This window comes from Rhagoletis pomonella, unplaced genomic scaffold (assembly GCF_013731165.1).
Source record: "Rhagoletis pomonella isolate Grant_MI unplaced genomic scaffold, Rhpom_1.0 Rhpom_scaffold_01972, whole genome shotgun sequence".
Lineage (NCBI taxonomy): Eukaryota > Metazoa > Arthropoda > Insecta > Diptera > Tephritidae > Rhagoletis > Rhagoletis pomonella.
In genome coordinates this window covers 11,787-35,525 of record NW_023460526.1, presented here as the reverse complement: position 1 = coordinate 35,525, position 23,739 = coordinate 11,787, and the positions used below count along the sequence as shown (strand labels likewise).

The following is a 23,739-nucleotide window of genomic DNA, read 5'->3' as shown; positions in this document are numbered from 1 at the left end:
CAGTCCATCAGTCAGTCAGTCACTCAGCGCCGGTTAGCCACCCCCCCCATTTGCCATTTTGCGAGTTTATCGTAATAAGCCCTTGGAAATGTGAGCAAGCCTTGGTTGTGAGTACAGCCACAGAAAATAACATTGTTCTTGTGGTTTTCGGTGTATATGCATATGTATGTATGTAGGAGTGTTAAGACAAATATATATGTACTATGCACATAGCCACCCATATTGCGCCAATTGGGTGTTAAGGCAAACGCCACCACGGACTGTAGCTTCACCGCAAACTGATCGTGACATTTTTCTTCTTTTTACTCAAAATTATTTTGTTTTATGTTTATCTAAGCATTTTACTTTTGTTTTTAATTGCGTTATATATTTTATAAATTTTGCTTACGTCAGTAATTTTAAATGAGTTGGAAAATGATGAGCTACATAAAACCTCACACCAAATGACGGAGCATTGATAAATAGTTTAGCGCAAAAAGTGAATTCAAAACATTCCCAAGCGAACTAATTATGTAGAACGTGCTTCTAATAAGAACGTCTCTTGTGACATTATGACATTTTTAGTTAAAGAAACATGAGAATATTTCTTTTAGGTAGGATAATAAACTATTTACCGAGCGCAAAAAAAATCGGCCACAGTTTCATACTCGCAAGCTGAACTGAGTAGGATTCAATACGTGAGTTGGATTGAGTGGGCATGTAAAGAGGCGATTGGTGTCGTGGGGAGAGATTTCTGCCTCTTGTTGTTGGGGGAGTTTCGAAATGTAGAAATTAAACTGCAACGGGGAGAGGACAACACCCTGTGTAAACCCTAGGTTTTGATGTTTTTATCTTAAAAAAAAATTGCCGAGTCTCGGACCCTCAGATAATTGAAGTCGGTTGTGTTTTTTGCATAAAAATTACTTCTTTATAAAAATATATTTCATTCAACCATGGACCGTAACAGTTACAACTTTTATTAAAAAAAAATCGCTCTTTAATAATTTTTTTTTGGACTTTTATTTAATTACTCCTTAAATAACCGTTATTTCGGACTTTAATTTTATAGATCCAAAATAACAACTGACTGATTTTCATTTATGACTTTTATAAATAAAAGTCTTCAATAACAGTTATCTAAGACATATAATATAAAAACAAAAATATTTGTTATTTTGGATTTATAATTCAGAAATCAAAAATTATTTTTATTCTTTTTAATTTATCAAAATAATTGCAAATAAAAATTTATTTTCAAATTTTAGTATCGGTGAAAAAATAAATCGATTGGTATGTATCACTTAGTTGTAGAACATTTGCTTCATAATGAATTTTTCAATGACAGTTTTCATCAGTAACTGTTACGTTCGGTCCCTGCATTCAACAGCATTCATTAAGAACTCGGGAAAATGCAAGAAATTTTTATCGAAATTTTCAATTTCAATTCGGTTTCTTAGAAGAATATACCGTTGATTTTTGAGAATTTTTTCGCTCTAAAAACTTAACGGTTATTTGTAGCAACTTGCACTTTATTATACTATGATTTAATGGGCTACATACTCAAAATTTGTCAAAGAAATCGAATTGAAAAATTGAAAATTTCGATACAATTTACTTGGTATGAAATAAAAAAATATATACATATTATTCTTGTGTTTTTTTGCTGTTGAATGAAATATATTTTCATAAAAAAATTGGAAAAATTTGTATGGAAAATATATATGTATATGTAATTAAAATCGTCAAATCGAAAGGGTATGCATATTTTTGTCGCTGACTGTATGTATATGTGTACTTATTTTCAATGAACGAGTAGGCACAACTCACACCAAAGCTTGCATTCTGTGGTCATAACTGACGTAAGAAAAGGATGAGGAGACCAACGAGACATTTTAACGAGCATTTCATTAAAGAGTGAGAAGACGATTAAATCACGCTGTTAGGTGTAAAACATGCTTCGAGCGTACATCTGAGCGTCCGTTCTGGTAATTGTTTTACCAAAAATGATAATGTCGTTAAGATAATGGGGGAAATTTCCCTGTATATCCATGCGATTAGAAGTGAGATCCCAGCCTCTAAATCGGTTAGTCCGGAACTCTTTCTCACTAACTCATAAGCAATTTCATTTCCGGAAGTGTTGCGACAAGCAGTGGCCTATGTTATGGTCTTCGGCGATAGCAATTACCTCTGTCTGGAAAACACCCGTAAAGTCAGGTAGGCGTACATACTAGAGCTGGGATACTATCGATAGTAATATCGATACTTGGAAACTGTCGCCACTATCGATTACATTATTACATTACATTATTTTGTTATCCAAGAAAATTAACAATACAGTCGGCAAAAAAAAAATTTAGTTATTGGAATTTTTAGCAACTATAAGTTTACACTGAGTTATATTTAGTAAAATTTAATAAGCTACAAAACCGCTTACACAAAATTTGTATAGAAATTCGAATTAAAAAGCTTGAAATTTTAATGATTTTGTAGTTTTTTATGTTTAATACAACTTTTATAAAAAATTAGTAAACACTAAACAAACAAAAAAATAGTCAAAACTGTTAAAAATGTTGTGGTGCTATTATTTTGACAAGTACTTTATTCGTTTTCTTATAATATGGTAAAATTGTAATAATTTCCTTTGTCCCGATTTTGATATGCGCCTCCGTATTTGATCTCAGTTGAACTTTTATAAGTATGAGTTGTCAATTTAAACGAATATCTTTTGTTTTGTTTGTTTTTTTAGTATTTGAAATGTATGTATTATTATATGTATTATTATAGCCAATTTCTCTTCTTTGCACTTCAAAAGGGACAAACAAAATCCGAATTTGATTTTTCCATGTAAAAAATAAATTCAGATTTTGCCTGTCGCTATTCAAGTGTATGCAAGTGTGTGTATATACATAAGTATATATAATTCAGACGCATAAATTATTAAGTTTATTTTATTATTATAAGAAATTCTTTTTAATGCACTCAAATTTAAAAAAATGTATTTAATTTACAAAGTAATTTATAAATTTTAAAAATTCATTAATTATTTAATTTTCAAGCAATTTAGCATTTCAATTTAATACCTCTCATGACGATAGTAATATCGATACTATCGATGTTTTCAACTATCGATAGCATCCCAGCTCTAGTATGATCTGTTTACTACCAGGGACATGGGCAACGTCAAACTCATAAAAATGTTCGTACAACGATTGCGCTCTCTTAGGCATGATAAGGTGAAAATATCCCTCAATGTAGGGACCTGTTGGTATGAGTAACTGGAAGAAATTTACAAAAAAAAAAGGGTGAGCGGGAATTGCCTAAGTCTTTTGGTCTCGGCCAAAAATGGGAAATGGCTGTGGTGTTAAATAAAATAGTATACAATTCAGGATTCGCTAGTGACACACCGGTTCAGGGTTAGTCGATTTTTTTTGCAGGGCTTATTACTTTGAAAAGAGGAGTTTAAGCATTCGATTAGTATTTCTTTGCGAAGCTTTACAATAACAAGTTAATAGAGAATAGGGCATGCAGCAAAAATTAATGGAAATCGCAAGATCGAGTTTGGGGAATCATAGAATAGGTAAATAGTGGAACTAAAAATTTCGTATTTCAGTATTACATTAGGGGAGCTCACGAGTTGTAGCAATAATTCTATATTTTAGCTATTCGATTATCGTAACTATTGCTATTTCTGTTAGCGCCATATACAGCGGCGGGCGAATAAACAGGGACGCGAAATTTTCAATAAATCTGTGTGACGGTGTTGTTTAGTTTCCTCCATAAAAAAAAATCGAACATACTTACAATACCTCGTACGGAAGAAAATTAATGCGTGACACTGTCCGCAAAAAGTACTAAAATTAAAGTTAAGTCCCAGATACTTCAAAATTGCAGTTTGCTGCACTAAAATTTCATGGGCTACAAAACTGCGTAATATTTTTTTTTAAGCCCGGATTAAAAACTTTCGAGATTTTCATGAATCACTGTCGAATTTTCACAATTTTTGCCTAAAGTGTGAAATTTGGACTTGCATGGTTTTCGTTAGATGGTGAGCTAAAAAAAATATCAAACATTAAATAAACAAAAAAAAAAGCCAAAACTTGTTAAAATGTTGCGTCCATATTTATTTTCCCGCTACTGTATGTACGAGCACTTATAATTTCTGCTTGCGATTTCTAAATATAAACGTCGAAATGATTTGCCATTATAAATAATGCGCCTCATATCCATTCCTCTCTCCAGCTACTGTAAGCCCTTATGTAGCAATAAAGGCGTTAATGACGAAGTCGCCTTGTGTTATTACCATTTACAATGACGCAGTTTGCGTACTAGTTTCCCAGCGATTCACCTTTAAAGGTGCGCCAACGTCAACCATCTGCCCAATCGTCAAACGGCAACTGCATACCGCAAACATTTAAAGCACATTTATGGTAAAATAAAGCAATGCATGTGCCATTACGCAAAACGAAAACAAATCCAGAGGAGAATGCAGTTGTCGAAGTGGGCTGGAAGCCCACTCAACTTGCATTTAAAAAAAAAATTAAATATATAAATAAAAATATTTCAACTACATAAATACATACATATATTTCATACATGTACTCACCCCTTTGAACCAGCTGACTTGTGCGCGCGGTACAGCCTCGTAGCTGACGCTTAGCTTAACGCTTCCACCTATGAGAGCGGTACAATCCTGTGGTCCCTCCAAAATGCATGCAGGCACCTCGACCTGCTCGGGCTGTATTAGCGCCTCGATTGTCTTATCAGCGTCGTCACTTGTATGTGGACGTGGAGTCTGCTCAGCTGTAGGCGCGCGTCCTGGCAGCACAATGAGGCTAGTGTAAGCGCGTAGCGTCGAACTTGGCTTACCAAGATGTGTCACACTCAATTGCACCTCGCCGCAATGTCGCTGTTTGACGTTCTGTATGCGGAGTATGCGTATGCCGTCTGGCCCGTTGGATACATGCGTCGTCGTACGCGACTGCTGGAGTACCAACCAAGCCGCAATTGAAACAGCAGCCGAAAATGATAAAAAAAACAGCGCCGAAAAAGAGAAAGCAAAGCAAACAAGTGACGCGCACTCAGATAAAAATGCAAATACTAATTGTGTATGTAAAGTGAATAATGAAAAGTATTCCGACTTCGTTTACAAAGGGAGCAACTGTAGAGCATACGCGCGCCAAAAAAAAAATAAAAATAAACGTCTAATTATTATGTATTACCTAGGAGCTGGTACACTAGTAAACCACTAGCGCGGGAATTATCTACTCATAAAATTTTATGCAAAACACACTTTTATCTACATTTATTTGCACAAACGGCCAATTATCCGACTAAAAGACAATAAATTTGTATTTACTTGCGCGCTACCAGCTATAAAAATAACAAAACCAGGAGAATGAAACGTCAAACAGAAGAAAGCGCGAAAATTGCAGCGGTAAATTGTGGAAAACCGCAAGGCAACACTACGCGACGACAATCAGCGCCGAACTGGCAAAGCAGCCCGTCGCAGCTGTGCTAATTAACTGCGCCCGCTCAGCCTTAAATTCCATTAGTGGACTACTTGGTTGCGGCTACATGTCTCAGTTTGGCAAGAATGCCGACAGCGAGCGATGAAATAATAAGAATAATCAACGCTTCGGGCAGGTGGCCAATTGGGGCGTCTGGAGCGCCAACGAAACATCAATACGATCGCAAAATGCCAATTACTGGAAGTATGTTCTCAGACACTTGCGCTCCATGCAGTGATCCGCGGAGAAATTGAGTACAGTAACTCTCAACATGAAATAATTTTGTTCTCAATTGCTTGATAAAAAATTTAACCAAGGGAATAATAAAGTAAATACGTCACTACATGCATACAGCAGGAGAGAATTTGAACTACTCCTGAGCGCAAAATATAAATATTTAAAATAAACAAATACATACTAAATATGTAGATAACATCATCTGCATTTGACCTATCTTTTCCTCTACGCCATTTTCACGAAATATTCATTGATCCCGCGCATTGACGCGTGATAATATTCCAATGAATCATCGAGTCTTTTTTATAGGCACATTTTGGAATATCTTCCAGTTTTTTCTGAACGTGTTCGGTTTTATGTCTATACAAATAGGCCCACAAATGTGGCCGGAAATGTTAAATTTCTTCCGATTTCGATGAAATTTATTTTGTACTATATGCGATGGGTTAAATAAATTACTTCAATATCGATATCAATCTAAATTTCTTTGAAGACATTTATTTCCAAAGTATATGTAGGAGGGTTGCCACCGGATTTAAAAATTCAACTCAACATGAATTAATGGAATTAGCTAATTTAAATATGTATCACAACACGAGTATCAGACGAAAACGGTTTAAAAAGGTATTAGTTTGAAAATATTTTTTAAAGGATTAAATCCTGTTTACAAAGTTAAATTTGATGTACACGATAAAGGAGTTACTACAATATTGATATCAATAAAAATGGCCCTGAAAGAACTTTATTTCTAAACTGCAACTGTTCACAATTTAAGGCAATTAGGAAATTGAAATATGAACCTCGATATAAGTGTCAGACGACAGGGGGTTTGTTAAACCGTATAATGTAAAGCACATGTATTTATTTCCAAGTCAATTGTTTTATGAAAAACAAAACAATGAAAAACAGTAGAAAAAAATTTAATTGAAAAAATAAGACTTGCTATTGAACGGTTAGCAGCCAAACGCAACTAGTTGATATCGCGCCGATTCTAGAATGTCTTTGGGTAAGTAAATGTTGTCAAGTTTTGTATTTACTACTTTTACTTTTCCCTCTCTGAGCTAAACAAGATTTTCTATCAACTCTTAACATGACTTTTTTGCACTCACCTCCTGCATCCGCCTGCGATCTTCTCTATAATCTCCTATAGACTGAACGAGTCATAGTAGAAGTCCTTATATACACATGTAAATATGTTTTTAAGCTGCCGCAAAAAGTAAAAAGATTCGGTTTTCACAGTGGGTTTTCTATGGCCTATGGGCGCGACAATTTTCGTACTCTAGTCAAGTATATCGCGGCTCCCCCTAAACTTTTTTGTTTGTTTAATTTTTTAAGTTTTGCTACACCACTTGGCTCCACCCGTCGACCTGTAGAGCCGTAAGTGGAAAGAGATTATCCTCGACCCTAACACCTGTTAAGAGCACACATATGCATGTACATTAGGGTGGTGCAAAACAAATAAAGAGCAAATTTGAATGCTCTCGACCCCTAGGAGTATTCTATATTTTATATTTTGAAATGAAAAAGTATTTAGAGGTCGCTCAAAGCGCTCAAAGTTTTCCATGTATTTTTTATGGAAAAAACACCTCTTCGTAGAAATGGAATGGAATACTTGCAAATCAATATTTTTCGATCGTAAAACTCTGGTTCTCTTCAGGAGACTTCCAATAACAATTCCCAGTTATTTATTTAACCATTTTTTCATACTAAAGATTTTTTATTTTCCACCCATTCCATTTTCTGGCATTTTCTGCCATTTTCTGGGGATTTTGGCGGACCTATGAAATATTGTTCCTATTAAAAAAATTGTTAAATAACCAATTGGATGTTATTTCTGGGAATCTTCTGAAGAAAACAGAGTTTTCCGATCGAAAAATATTGATTTTCAAGATGTCTATACCATTTCTACGAACAGTTGTTTTTTATCCCTTATAAAATACATGGGACACTTTGAGCGGTTTAAGCGACCTCTAAATATTTCTTTCTATTTAAAAATGAAAAATAGGGATATATTTTTTTCGGTATAGGGGGTGAGAGCATAAAAATTCGGACTTAACTTTTTCACGCGCATTTTTGGACCACCATATTGTACATACATACAGTGATGGAAGAAATAATAGGACCTTTTTATCTTGACCAGTTTTGGCTATATTACTGTTTTTTATTCGATGTTTAATATATTTATAAATTCACATTTTAATTTTTGTACAAAACTTACGAAAATTCAACAAACTTTACCAAATTCTCCCAAAATTTTCACACTTTTTAGTCAGATTTTTTTTTGAATTTTCTGCAGTTTTATAGTCTATTAAACTTAATTTTTTGTTTAACCGATGTTTAATATTTTTGTCTTAAAGTCTAGCGCATTATATAACACGCAAAAATTATAAAAATTCAACAAATTTTACCCAAATCCTCCAAAAATTTCAAACTTTATTCAGTTTTGTTTGAAAAATTTTCGGTATGCAGTTTTGTGGTCCATTAAATTTTATTAGTACAAAGTGCAAATTTCAAGAAAATCTAGAAAATCGCGTTAATTTTTAATAATCTTTCTGGCTGACGGTGTTGTGCATTTTCTTCCATAAAAAGTTCCTATGCTCGACCATGCTCAAAGTTTCTTTTTATATGAAAGAAAATACCTAGCGGCGTGAACAAACAAATTTTTGAAAATCAACGCTATTTTGTAGATTTTCTGGAAATTTGTACTTTAAACTACTAAAATTTAATGCCCTATAAAACTGCGTCAAAAAAAATCTGATCAAAAAGTTTGATTTTTTTTTTGAGTTTGGTAAAATTTGTTGATTTTTTATAATTTTTGCGTGTTATATAGTGCGCTTACTTTTATACAAAAATATTAAACATCGGATGAACAAAAGTGATATAGCCAAAACTGGTCAAAATAAAAATTTTCTATTATTTCTTCCACCACGTATGTATGTATGTTTCACACTCTTAAATTAATTCGTGATTAATTCAGTTTAGCACAAAACAAATATATACGAGTTAATCACTAAAGCAGGTAGCATAGATATGTATTTACTTATCGAAATGCACTCAACAAGTATAATTCACTTAGGTTATCAAAAATGCATAGATAATGTTTATCCAAAGAGCTCGCCAACGTATACTGTGCACTTATAAAAAAAAAATTAAATGTTTGGCGATACAAAAGTTAACTTTAAAAAAATATGGGCTCCCGCATTTCCCAAAGTCACTTGTGTCAACAACAAAGTCGTCGATATGAACAAGCATGTCTAGCAATTAGCTCTCAATAGAAGTAACTATGAGTACGAGGAGAACATAAAGGTGAGTTTCACATTAGTGATAGTAAAAAATTATTCTCCTGCCTGGCGCGTTCTGTACTGGAACCTTATCATATACATACATACATACATATGTGTGTTTATATTTATTGTCTATAATTTATCATTTTCATTGAAATCCACCGAATAATGGCAAACTTTTCTATTATATAGATAGATAAGCGACTTTGTAGCTACCTTTTTGAGTAACATTTTGTTGTTATCGTTCTTCATACACTTTTCTTAAGGAAATATATATTTATTTTGGTAAACTAATTTCTTAAGCCAAATTTCGTTGTAAACAAACATTTGATTTGATAGCGCTTTGGAAGTTCACGACGTCGAAGTTCTACGGCAACTGAACGATCCGACTATTTAGTTTGGTGATTCAACGCGCTGTGGTAGCGGAGTTCCCAAAGTAGCGGATACAATTTCATACATATCTACATATGTACATACGTAAATATGTATGTACAAATGTACATTAATAAAAAAATATATTAAAGGCCGCGGTTTGCCGATCGCTTTTGTGTGCCACCACTTGTCGGCGCGTCGAATAGTCGAGCGGCGCGCATACCAACGCTGGCGTTAATCTTCCAGCGTCAATTGCACCTAAGTGGGTATATCTCACATTTTTCATTTTTCGAATTATACGAGTATGTTGGCTATTGCTTTTGTGGGAGTGTTACGCAGTTTTGGCTAACGACGCACAGTGGACGATGCCTATAGAAAATTCGGCAAAAAGATGTTGCTATAATTTTTTATTTGTACTATTTTCGCTTCGAGATAAAGAAATATCGTCGCCTGGGTAAAAGATTGTCGTAAGCGCAATTTTGACGATTTTTAGTTCTAGATGCAGTTATATATTTTGAAATAAGGTCTTCGATTGGTGTTATCAGTTTTCACATTGACTACAAATTTTTCTATAATTTAGTAAAAATTTAGTTAGTGATGCAGCCATAATCAATATCTTAAAAATGACGTCCTCCATTTTTGGATATCTCCTTTAGTTTCCGAGATATTGATTAAAAAGTGTCGTTAATTTAGTAGAAATTTTTATCACATTTTGTCGTGTTTCATACATAGTGGCTGCCAAATTGCGAACAAATAACGCTTACGACAAAATTTTACTAAAGAAAATCCTTCATAAACTCAAAGCTAATTAACATTAAACATTAAAAATTAAATAATTTAAGAATTTTGTAAACTAGTAACATTTTCAAAGACTTTGGAGAATATCTATCTTCGCGTTTTTGAGAAATTGCATTCTAAACTTCAATCGCGATTTCCCACAACCTGCCGAAATCAACATACGACAATCTTTTACCCAGGCGACGATATGTATAAGAAATGGCATAGATTTTAAAACTGCCACACCCACTTCAAGAGGGGCGGAAATGGTAAATGTTAACCGATTTTAATGAAATTCGGTTTAAATTTTAGTTTTAACGATATAAACATACATCAGAAAGATGGTCAAAGTCGACCAGCAACATCGCCCACCAACCATACAGAAATTAACATAAAAACCAAATTTTATTAGAACTGGATATTATCTGCCCATAGTGGGCATGGAAGTTCGCCGACGTATAAATATCATTTGGATACTGCCTTATTCCTACACAAAAGTACTGCATAGAAAATGTCAAAAAAATCGGATGACGATTACTTTTTTTGTCGAAGCTTATATAGAGACACAAGGGCATTCAGTATATGTAAAATTAATAAAAGGGACGCAGGCGAACGTGGCTAAAATTTATTTTTCTATTAGCTTAGAGTATACAGAATATTCTTATACCAGTCACCTTTCTCGGCACGGCGCCGCAAGGTACTTAAACTCTACATAAAGCCATAGAAAATCCGTGAAATCATATAAATTTTCTCAACTCTGAAGGGACTAAGAGAAAAGATGAAACCCTCTCAAAGTGCAACCCTTGGCATTAAAAGCAAAGGCGAATTCAGCGCCAATCAATCATGAAACTACAAATTTTAAGTCCTTGAAATATTTATCCGAATTCTTGCGTAGAAATACGTTTCATATTTACAACACTCCCTGTGCCCTTTAAATACTATTATTGCCTCTTTTCTCAGAAAAAATCTTAAAACGTGTTAGTAGTAATGTCTAGAATATAACCAACCGCTTATTTGGATGTTTGGATGAATTTCGAAGCTTGAATTTTCCGCCATCCTCATACCACTGTGCGACGTATTGTTGTGACGATTTGAAGTTAAGAAAAATAAAAAATTAAACGAAGCACAAATTTTTGTGATTCGCGCTTTTGTACAATTTTTTTTTACTTTCGAGGACTGCTTGATAAGTCAGTGACTTTTTGAATTTTCACGCAGTAACTTTAAAACCAACACTGCTCCTGCCCAAAAAACCATGTCTTACTGGGGTACTGCGTAATTTAGTTCGTACTTTACAGCGAAGCTTTGGAAATTTCGGCGAAAATGAAAAAAAAATTAATTCTGTTTACTTTTTACAATTTGGGCTACGATTCCTGCCCTATCTAGCATATAGGGGGCCCCCTTCGGCTATTTGCTAATTTCTAATCTCAAGATATGGTTCCGCGGCAAAAGATTTTGGTTGAATCCAGAGGTTATCACTGAAACAAGTGTCTAACTAGGGCCTTGAGAAATTCCATTTTTTTGCAAGGTATACCAAAAATTAAAAGGCGAAATCCTTTTTATTAAAAAAGTAACACTGATTTATCAAACTGCCCTCATATTTTAACCACTTTCATTGTCGTTATTGCCCTACTTGTTGCTTTTGCTGTTGTTGCTGCTGTGCTGCCACCAGCTAGCCATCATCGCTGACACAATGAATGTCAATTCTTTTAATGTTTTTATTTCGCAATCTTTATTGTTATTTTATTTATTCATTAACATATTTAGAGCTGACTAATGTATGTATGTCTTGTTGTTGTTTTGCTTTTTTTTTTGACAAGCGGTCAGTTAGCTGTAACCACAACACATTAAAAAATATACAAAAATAAAAACAAAACACCTTCGCACGCATGTGAACAATCGATAGCAATTACATACTCGTTTATAAAAATAATATTTTTTTGTAAAAATGTATTATTCATTTTAAAATACATGCATATATGTATGTATGTACATTAGACTGTACCAGAAAAAAAGTTCGTCTTACATCCATGACTCTAAATTATTTTTGTAAGAAACTTTCGAAATTTTTTGTTTCAGCGAACATAGGGGTCACCTTTTTAATTTATTTGTCATATCTTCGGCATTTACAGTAAGACCTTGAATTATGTTATATCGATGTTTGTGGCTCTAACGTTCATGGACCTAAAACACTCCGAACTTTTTTTCTTTGCTTGTAAGAGGGTGCGGTCTAATGTGCATGTGTACCACCAATCGCACAGTGGATGAACTATTTTAGGGTCTCAACCAAACTGTGCTCACGTTACCGTCCAAGTGTTGTAATCAAACTCTGAGAAAAATGTACTTCAACGTATCACAATTTTTGCAGTGAAGTTAAGTCTAAACTTGCTGGTCAAACATTTTTATATGGATAATTCTGGTTTTCAGAGATCTGTAGTAAAATTTAGTGATCATTTTTTTCTTTGAACATTTCAACCTCTTAACTCCCAGCAGAATGAGTATTTTGATGCTTATTCTGAAGTAGTTTCAAAATCGATGGGACCTTAAGACAAACGGTAAGCGCGTTGCTTATGTGGAAGGACTTTCAAAGTATTGATAAGATTGGGTTTGATCTAAGTAATTTGTTTCTGTTAAATTTAATCGCAAAAAAATGTATTTATAGAATCGGCAAGTGATCGCCGTAAAACTGACTGTCAATTTATTGCTCGGGTTGTGTGAAAAATTATAAAAAATTAGCTCAGTCCGGCAAACGGTTCCGTGGAGGAGATTTAAACGGTATTGTTTTCCACATATAATGGCAAAGTGCGAACTTTTTATCAAATAAAAATGCATCGAAATTTAAATATTAAGTGTTAAGTCTTTAAATTTACTTAACCTTGTATAATTAAATTTATGGCCAACAAGTGAATACTCTTACCCACAGTAAAAAATTGTGATGAAGTGGAAAAGAATCCTCTTAAATCAATTATTGACTCTACCGTTGGAACATAACTTGGTTGGCGCTCTCAGCCCTAAAATTGCTGCACAGTGTTACAAAAACCATTTCTCTCCATACAAAGTAACAGATTCAGAAGGAGTTTTCCAGAGCCCCATTGCATTAAATTTACGTCAACTATGTATTGTTTCAGTGTTCGCAAATGTTCTCCAAAAAATTTAAATCAAATTGTCGAAGAAAGAAATGATAAAAAAATATTCGCAATAAACCTACTGTTGGAGGGTCAAAATTGCATGGTCATGCGAAGTTATGTATGTACATGCACACGAGATTTCCCGTTTGTTCATTCTCTAAGCAATACATTGATTGGCCAGTCGTGACTACTGTATGTACATATGTACTTGTAGTCAATTGCTTGCAAAGAGTTTCACAGCTGCACTTGCTTCGAACAATGTGCGATATGTTTGTTGAAATCAAAATTTGAAAGGCTTGCCGAGAAAGAAAGCAGGCAGTCATTTGCATGGCAACATATGGTTCTGAGCTCTGATGCAACCTTGACCTAGATTAATGAATTTGCGTATAAAAGTCGCTTATAGAAGATATGTACATACATACATACATCTTTATGTATGTGGTAAGAAATTATAGGCATTTAATAGCGATATTTTAGTATGCATTCCAGATTTCACATTTCGGTTAAGTAATCTGAACGGTTGAAAGTAATAGCTGGACATAAATTTTTTGTTTTTTAAAAACTGGGCATATATATATTATATAATACAGGACATAATTTTTGTATACGTTAAAAGCTGGGCATGAATTTATGTTCACATAAAAACTGGACATAAATGTTTACTCATTAAAGAAAAACTGGACATTAATTTTTAGTCATTATATAACTGGATATAATAATTTGCTTCTTAAAAACTGGGCTTAAATTTTTAGTCATTCAAAAGCTGGGCATACATTTTTGATGCATTAAAAACGTGGACATGAATTTGTCGACATTTAAAAATTGGGCGAACATTTTTGGGAATTTTAGGCCATTTAAAATATGGACATAAATCTTAGGTCTTTTCGAATTGCACTACTATTTCTGGCAATTTAAAAACTGACCAATAATTTTTGATATTTAATACCGGACAAAACCTGCTCATTTAAAAACGGGGCATGCATTTTTAGTCATTTTCAAACGAGATACATTTTTGTTCTGGAGATAAAAACTTGGCATATGTGTGTACATACATTTTTTCGTATTTTTTTGACTGGTGCATACATTTTTAGTCACTTAAAAGCTCAGCATATATTTCTTGGCCTTTTAAAAATAGACTTTTTTTGTTGGTTATTTCAAAAAGTTGACATAAATTTTTTGGCAATTTAAAAAATGTAAATTAATTAAATTAAAACCCGGTCATTAATTTTTGTTCATTTGAAAACGAGACAAATTTTTGGTGGAGATAAATGTTTCGTCATTTAAAAACTTGATATACATACATACGTACATAACGTTTTGGTTACTTTGAAAACTAGGCAAATATTTTTGTCATCTAAAAACTGGACATAAATGTTAGGACATAATTATTGGACATTTTTGGACTTTCTAAAATTGGACTAATGTAATTTCGATCATCAAAAATTGGATATACATTTTTAGTCATTTAAAAACTGAACATACATCTTGGGTCTTACAAAAGCTGGGTCTAAATTTTTGTGATTCACAAACGAGACATATTTCTTGGTTATTTTTAAAGTGAACATATAATATTGATACGAAATAAATATAAAACGTTATGCCTTTGAAAAGTGGCTATACAATATAAGTTAAGGCTACTGAATTGAAAAAGGGAGACACGTATATAATATGTTTACTTTTTCTTGTACAGTTAAAAACTTAATTCTTAATGCGCTAGAAGCGCCCGAATTTGGTACTTGTGGATTTGCCTAAAGGGTCTGCGTATTCTTACTCTTGCACACATATGTAAGTACATACGAACACTTTGCTCCGCTCAAATTTAAAAATACATTTACTAATTAAATATTAGTCACTATCGCGTGCGGAATTTTCTTCCAAAAATTCATCTGTCGAAAATAGCTTCCCTCTCCTCCATCACTTACCTTTATCACTGCGCCGTCGTTGTCCTCGTCGTCGTCATCATCGTCGAATGACTCATGCTCGCTGGCTTCATCCTCATTCTCTTCTACTATTTCGCGACCACCGACAAACCATTGTACATTGGCTTCGGGTGGGTAAACGCGCGCGCAAAATGCCACTTCAGCAGCACCAACATTCGTCAGTAGCGGCAGCGGTGATTTCAGCAAAATCGGCTGACATTCATGCTGCGCTAAGGCAGACAAACGCTCCTCTTCGGCTTCGATAATGTTAAGCTGACAAGCAGTGCTGCAAGTTAGACCGGCAGCAGTACGCACTTCGCAGGCATACTCGCCGGAATCTAAATCGAAAGCGTCGTTTATGCGCAGACAGAGTATGCCATTGCCGTGATCGATTTGACTGCATTGGAGAGAGGAGATACATAGTAGGACTCTATGATACTCGGAAAACTAAATGGGTACTCACTTGAAGTCCTCATCGTCGGGTAGCAACTCACCGTTGCGCGTCCAGGTGTAGCTATATGGCTCTGCGCACTCTAATTCTAGGCATAAATCTACAGTATCGCGTTCGTATGCCTGCAATTGCGTGGGAAGTGAACGGGAAATACGTGGCTCTCTTAGGCGCGCAGCCAATGCTTCATCCTCCGTTGACTGGAACTGCACCCAGGTGCTGGAGAGCAGTGGCTCGTGTTCACCTTGCAAAATGCATGTGTACAGGCCCTCATCGGCTTCGGTCACATTGTCAATACATAGCAGCGCTTCATGTTCGTTCACTACGATTTGCACGCGCTCATCATCCTCCTCCAGTTCATAACCATTGTTATAGAACTTACAGGATGGCACAGAGGATCCACGATAGCCGGTAGCCAAGGCCATGCGGCCACCGATCGCCGTCGATGGTCCCATAATGCGTCGATGTATGTGTGCATTGCGTCGTGATGAGGATGCGCGTACGCTGCGCGCGGAAGGTGAACGCGAGTAACGCGAACGACCAATCACATCGAGGCGTGCTGTAGCCTCAATACGTCCGTAATCATTCTCCAAAGTAATGCGGTACAAGCCGGCATCATCGAATGTGACCTCATCAATTTCCAGAAAACGCAAATCATCCACCTCTTTCACAGCTATTCGCGCAGTAGGCGTAACGATGATACCCTCTTTATCCCAGGTGGACCAGGGTGTGGGATGACCAGCTATTGCGCATTGGAAGCGCACGCTATCGCCCTCTTCGACGACACGGCTGTGGGGAATGGCAAGGAATTTCGGCGCAGCTACGCAATGCGAATCCAGCATTGCGCGTCGATAGCTGCCGATACGTCCGTCGCTTAGATCGATTTGTGACGAACGATAGGAGAGGCGACGCGGTGAGAAGCAACGATTGGGTGTGGAACGTGGCGTTGAACGTGGAGTTGAGCTGGCTGACAGCAAACCACTGGGACGTGATAGCTGACGATTCAGCATGTTCTCTTTTTCTTCGGGCACGTCGACAATAATGCAGGCGGAGGAAAGTGTGCGTCCGAGATTGTTCTTAGCGACGCAGGTATATTCGCCCTCATCTTCTGGATAAATGCGTGGTATGCTAAGGGTGGCTTTGATACCATCGTAGGACATTGTCAAGTCTTTGCCGCTCGGCAGCACGCGGCCATCTTTCTCCCAAATGATTACCGGTTCTGGGAATGCTTCAACATGGCATTCCAAAGTGATGGCGTCGCCATCGCAGCAGCGCAAGTCTCGGAGGTGGCGAATGAAGCGCGGGAAGGTTTCAACGTTGCTGAAATTGTTTAAAGTAATCTGTTGGAAGAAACTTGATTGGAATTCAATAGGAGGGGCTTACCCGTGACGTATAGAACCCTTCTCCATTGATAAATTATTTAGTATATCTGAAAAATATTTGAGAATTAAAGAAAGAGAATTATAAAAAGAAAAAAACCAAAAAGTTAAGAAGCTCTTTACATATGTTATATTATGGGCTGTTGGATCACACTTTCAGACATTTTTTAATAACGTGTATACCACCTTTCTCCAGAGACTCCAATGCTTGGCTATGGTATCCCTACAACAATATAAATCTAGCGAAACCTTCTTTACCCTTCATTTTAGTGGCGGATCCAACGGGGGGGTTTTGGGGGTTAAACTACGTGTCAGTCATTGGCGGACCAACGGGGGTGTTATACATACACATGTGCCACATTAAAACACCCCCCGTGGGTCCCCCACTGACTGGCACGTAGTTTAACCCCCAAACCCCCGCCGCCGCCCCGCTGGATCCGCCACTGCTTTCTTTCATGTTTGGCTTCCGGAATAGCTTCCACATGACAATAGACTTTAAGTGGAATAGATAAGCGGCAGGTCATCCGCATAAGCAACCACATGACAGTTCCTTCTTTCCAGAGCCTCCAATAGACAACAAAACCTAAGTAGTGGTGAAAGGGTGTATAAATTCAATCTTATCTGAGAAGTTGCCCTACCCCATCCGCTGCGACAGTTTGGTCACATAGCAAGCTATAAAATGGGCGAGGTCGATTTGGATGCTCGGTTTATTTCGGGAGTTTAAGTTAACATTATAACCACTCAGCTATCAGGGTCATAGACTTGTTGATGTCGCTTTCGAGCTGGGCCTCTAAATGCCTGACTTACATCTTCATCGCCTCTGACTATTTCAAAATCATGCACACCAAGGTCATCCTTCTCATGTGCGTAGAAATATAGCGGTATCTTTGGCCGCCAATTCAAGACTGTTCGGGAATATATAGACCCTCAGTGGACTCAGTGAGGTTATATGGAAAGCGCTTCCACTATGCAAAGCGATAACACTGGTTAAAAGGGGAGTTTTGACGGGGCACTGCGCAATAATAATCCATTCAGAATGCCAGTCCTACAGAGCCATTTAAAGATAGAAGACTTCTTAAAAAATAGCCGGAAGCTCTTTAACGAATAATAGCCAACTACTCCGACGTTTTTAGGCCCGCAGACTACATAACTCCTGGTCCCAATCTGGAACGAATGAGAAGATAATCGAGTATGGGGCAACAAGAAAGCTCTATAACCATACACATAGATGGCTTTAAAAGGGGTCTAAAAGTTGGAAGTGGGACAAATTGTATTCGATAGCATGGCAAATGGAAACACATTGGGTGCATTGAGCCTAAATGTGTCTCTCTTCTAAACTATATACATAGCCATACCCAACGGCAGCCATAGCCTTACCTTCTTCGAGGGTTCGGCTGGAGTATGAAGGCTTTAGTTGAAATCAACGGCTGGATTTTCCAAATCATTAAACTGTCGCTCATCATTCTGGTAATAACTGAAAAGCAGAAAGTAGCTAGGGTGGTGTGCAACTACTGAAACTCGGGAAACCTGGGAACCTAGGGAGTCACATCGCCCGATGTCTTTCTCTCCCCCAGTTGTGAACATAGTTGAGAGGACTTGATACTACCGCCATTTACGCGCTTAGAAGTACATCAGCATTGTTGTGGTGTCCTGACTCTACTAAAACTTTTCATAAATCGAAATTACTATTCTACATGAGAGCCTTTCCTTGATCTCATACGCCAATAACTATTCGATTTTGGCGTCGGGTAATCATATTTCATAATGATGATTATTTCTCAGACCTTTTCAGCTTCTTTACTGCACCGAACCTAACACTTTTCCCTTAGCAGTGAACCGAGACCATTTCTTACCGCAAGAACGAAGGAGATCAAGCTGAAGCTTGGGCATACAGGCCGATAACACTACGATTCCAGCCTTGAAAAAAAACCGAAAGTTTTTGTGGTTTCCTTTCATAGCAAGTTTTCCTTGTCCGCCACACAGCCGCAATCGTCAACAAAGTACAGAGCCGCAGCACAGTATTCAAATCGCTCGGCGGCAATTGGGACAAGGCAAAACGTGCATAAATATGTACATACATGCCATTATACAGCGCTCCGAACAGCTGTGAGATGCCTTTCGATGTGGCATCAGCGAGGTCCAAATGCTCTCAGTCAAGGAGCATATATCAAATAAACTAATACACATAAATTCACTCTTCAAAACGAACAAATCTATTAATTCTTTAAACTGGTAAATAAATGTTTAATTTCATTAGAACAATGCCGTGGTTTAATTAATTTTTATAACAAAATTTAAATAAATTAACAAATTAATGAACACTTTATGCGGGAAATGAAACAAACACACAACCGTCGTCGGAAGAAGGAAATGACAATACGACCATTTAAATTGCAATTATCATAGCATACAGTTAGGCGCAACAATTTGTTTTCTATCATCACGAGCGCCATCTCGCGTGAATTGTGCATAATACTGCCACGCTGTTTCAATCAGCTAAAACAAGCAACAATTTTACAACCAGCTTGCAACTAAACAAAAATATCTATACAAATGCCTACATTCAAACAAAAAAATGAATTATAATTTGCCAGCTGAATAAATGCACATTCAAGCTGTGTTGTTAATTTCAAGAAAAAATTTTAATTACAAATCAAAAAGAAAACTCAATAGCCTGGTAACCATACGGTCCTACAACAACTTTTTGCACACACCCATTCCCGCCAACATCTGGCAGCATTGCAAGCATTTATCTAATTTTAGCTTCTATTTTATCACTTCCATTGTCCGCACAGAATTTTCAACAATTTTAATAGCTACCGCCGCTGCCAATAATTATTTGGCACAAAATGATTGTGATGCATATGGATTTGGAGCCGGGGTATCGCAAAGCGGACATTAATAATATCCCGATGGTGCGCAGCGAGACGATTTTCGGTTTCGTCACAAAGATTGCCACCAGCGGCGGTGGCGGGAAGAAGCAGCAGCCTGCTAGCAGGTACTTTTATTATTAAATTGATTGAATTCCATAAAATATACTACATCAATATATCTTAAACAAATTCTAGTAATAGCAATAATGTGGATTTACGCGTAGATTTTGTACAAGTCAGAAGAGCTGGTGATGTATTCGATTTGCGCGCGGTGGTATTTCCCGCAGCTACTGGCGGTAACCATGAGGCACACATAAATGTAGATCTGAAGGTGGATGAGAAAAAGGACGAGATATCAGAGACGAAATGTGATCAGTGCACCAAAAAGGGTATGTTAACACTGAGATTCCAAGAATGTTACTTGTACTGATGTCATTGTTCCAACTTTATGTAGAATCTTGTCCACATATACTCGCATTCATCTTCTGGCTACATCGTAAAAGTACAGATACCGATGCGCCGGCCATACGAGACTATTGGGGTAGTGAAATAGAAGCGCTAGCTGAAGAGGAACGTGTTGAGGCGCTACGTATTCGCGACATATTCGCCTGTGATGAACTACGTTTGGAAGCCGATCTAGAGGCAGCTGCTGTTAGTGAGCCAGAAGGGCAAGCGTTCTTCGATACTGTACTTGATGAAATGGAGAATTTAGGTTTAAGAGATTCAGCGCTGTACCGCCACTGTAGATCTGTATTGGACGAGTTCGAGCCACTTTTCATACATCACATAATGTTGGATGCATCCAATAATGGTGTGAAGGATTCTCGTTCATTTGTGCAACACATGGAAGATCAAGCTAAAGAGGGACTCTTTGAACGACTTGCAGAAGTTTCGAAAACAAGTTATAAGACTCCCATTTGGTTAGAAACTCAATACATGCGATTACGCTGTTCACTCATACATCGGGTTGCATCGCGCAAGGATTCTCTAGAGGATGAAAACATTATAGATCTATTGTTCTGCAAGGAGCGTGAGTACAATGCTGAGGAAAAGCAGCAATTAAAGCAGCATAAACGCTTTATATTGAAGCAGACTGAAAAACTAGAGAATAAAACGTACAGTGAATGCGGTTTATTGCTGAACGAAAGCTATCCATACATATGTGCATCGCCCGATGGTATCACCGATGACCACATCGTCGAAATAAAAGCACCAAAAACCGATGAGGAATTCGAAAAGTACCTCGAAGGCCGTGAAACTATTGCGCCTAAATACATGGCACAAATACAAATCCAAATGTATATGGCGAATGTGACAAAAGCGCTTTATTGTGTGCTTAGTCCCACCTTCGATACCAACGGTGCTCTACACTACGTCTGGGTGCAAGCCGATATGGAATTTGTAGCCAGCTTGCTTGGCGCAGCTGAGGATTTTTGGAAGGATGTGGTTTTTCCACGCTTGGTTAAAATCTACTTAAGTAGTCCGTAAAGTAATGTTTAAGTAATTAGATTAGTTAACGCGCACATTAAGTAATCTTGTCGAACGTAAAACAAACATTTAATAAAACCACTTATTGCTAATGGCTAAAAATTAGAAATTTACTTCGTAGATATGTATGTATGTATGTTTGTATAGATAGTAAAGGAGAGCTTGTATGTACTTACCTTTAGCGAAAATTTGCAATGATATTACGGCCTTTGCCTCACCATGACAATTGCTCGCAATGACCGAGTAAGTGCCAGTGAAGTCCAGCTTGGCACTGGGTATTTCCAGCCTGTATTCTGGTCCGTCGCCCACCGGTCGGAAATGTGGTGCGTCTTTATAGTATTCCGGCTGTAACAAAAAATAAGGATGAAAGAGTATGAAAGTCGGCTTCGCAACAAATAATATAGATTCATATGGGATAGCTAGTAAACAGGACTTCTCAGAAAAGGGTTGAAAATTTAGCCGTGTTTTATAGTACTTTCAAAGTGAAAAAGACGAGAAACTTGCAAAACAAAAATGCTAATTCTCGTATGTGGCCCAATTGAAAGATACTGTTAATTTATTTTAAAAAAATACATATATTTCTTCATACTTAGTTAAAACAAGTAATTTTTAAGCTAAAAACACAACGGACTTCAATTCTCATATAAGAATTTAGGAGTACCGTTAATTTCTTCATGATCCAATGATCGGATCTAAACCAAATTAGTATGAGACCACCCCTGAGGCACCACCTTTCCGATAGAAAAAACGATAAAAAAAATTTCCGAAAAATTCATAACCTCATTTTTTGGCGTCGTTTAAAAATTGGACTAAGATGTTTTTCCAGCATTCGAGCGATATGCATTTGCATTAGACTGTTTCAAATTTCTTATTTTTAAAAACCTCCTCTTTAATACCTCCGGGGGGGATGTTAAAAGATGCTTGTTGAAAGCTCAACCCTTAATATTAAGTTTAAAAGATCGCGCATCGTAGATTTCTATTTTCCATATAAATTACTTTAAAAAAAAACCTTTTAACTTGGAAATTAGTTTTATCGTCTTAGAAACGTCGAACTGAAAAGTGCAAACATATTTTTATAGGAAAATAGACGCTATACAAAAAACGTCTCTTCTAATTTTTTGATAAACCTACTGGTTTAACGGTTATTCAACCTTAAGATTAAATCCAGATGCATCACGTTATTCACGATTTGCAAGAACAGCTGTTCTCTCCATTAATAAACCTATTGAAAGGTGGTCACCTGGAACGGCTTCCTGTAAAAACCTGTAAATCGTGAAGCATCTGGAACGCAACTTTAGTTAAAATAGTTGTAGTTATTTTCTACTATCAAAAAAAAGTCGTTTAAAAAAATGTAAATGCGCGATACGCCACCTTTTAAACTTAGTACTAAAGGTTGCGCTTTTAACAGGCATCTTTTGACATCCCCCGGAGGTATTGAAGAGGTTATGATTTGCATTAGGGAAGCGATAGCTTTTTGTCGTCCGACGCCCTAATGTATGTATTTACATCCATACATATGCATGTAATTTTAGCTTTAATTTAGCGTCGGCAAGTGTGCAAATTTTACTAACCAAACTAACCACAATGAAGGTACTCGAATTTCAAAACTGTGACGTTAACGCTAAAGCATTTGTTCTACAAAAAAAAAAAAAATTGTGCATATTTAGAATAATAGTTTCGCAACGAAAAATTAAAAAAAAAAACCAGGTGGTAACAAACGAATGTACGTACACATATACATATATACCTTACCTTAATATAAAAAAGCGCTAACTCATTTTCTTTTAAATTTCAGATATTTAAAAAATCTCGAATAGAAAATATTGGGGCATAAAAAAAAAACAATAAATATGAAGCCGACTCTTACGGTTAGTCGCAGCTTTTTTGACAGATAATCCATAGAAATCGCAGCTAAGGAACTATATACTATTTGTTAGGTTTTTCAATTAACTAGTCTGTATAGAAACATAAATGTTAAGTAGGGACTTTCTATATTGAGCTAACGATATGTGTTATGAGTATTATAGCATCAAAGTCATACCGACTCATCAATGGGAAGAATTGCAGAGAGCTATATCAGGCATAAATAGTTCCCTTACAGGAAATTCTTTACACAGAAGAAACCAATACGCCAATGAAGGGAAAGTTGAGAAGGCCATGGAGAACAAGAGGAGGCAGTATGTTGCTTCCTGTACGTAGAGGACGATATCTATAAAATGGATCACTCTCTTATAGACAATGGGGAGCCTTTAAATCTACTCTTGGATAGGATAGAGTCAGCCTCTCAGCAGCGAAAGTATGCCCACAGAGCTGAGTGATGCATCCTCTAATATAGTCCGCATATAGTAGAC

At 36.5% G+C, this 23,739-nt stretch overlaps 2 protein-coding genes across 2 annotated transcripts; one reads left to right on the top strand and one right to left on the bottom strand.

The window, feature by feature from the left end:
* Positions 1 to 4,102: 4,102 nt before the first annotated feature.
* Positions 4,103 to 21,807, bottom strand: LOC118752932 (muscle M-line assembly protein unc-89-like; the record flags this gene model as incomplete). The annotated part of the gene is made up of 6 exons (XM_036487781.1): positions 4,103 to 4,373; positions 4,583 to 4,960; positions 15,204 to 15,597; positions 15,664 to 16,968; positions 17,032 to 17,077; positions 21,565 to 21,807. Coding segments are annotated over 6 exons (2,396 nt in total), but the record flags the coding sequence as incomplete, so codon positions are not given.
* Positions 19,758 to 21,497, top strand: LOC118752933. The gene is made up of 3 exons (XM_036487782.1): positions 19,758 to 20,025; positions 20,096 to 20,289; positions 20,355 to 21,497. The coding sequence occupies exons 1-3, from the start codon at positions 19,877 to 19,879 to the stop codon at positions 21,386 to 21,388; spliced, it is 1,377 nt and encodes a 458-aa protein (XP_036343675.1). The 5' UTR covers positions 19,758 to 19,876; the 3' UTR covers positions 21,389 to 21,497.
* Positions 21,808 to 23,739: the final 1,932 nt, after the last annotated feature.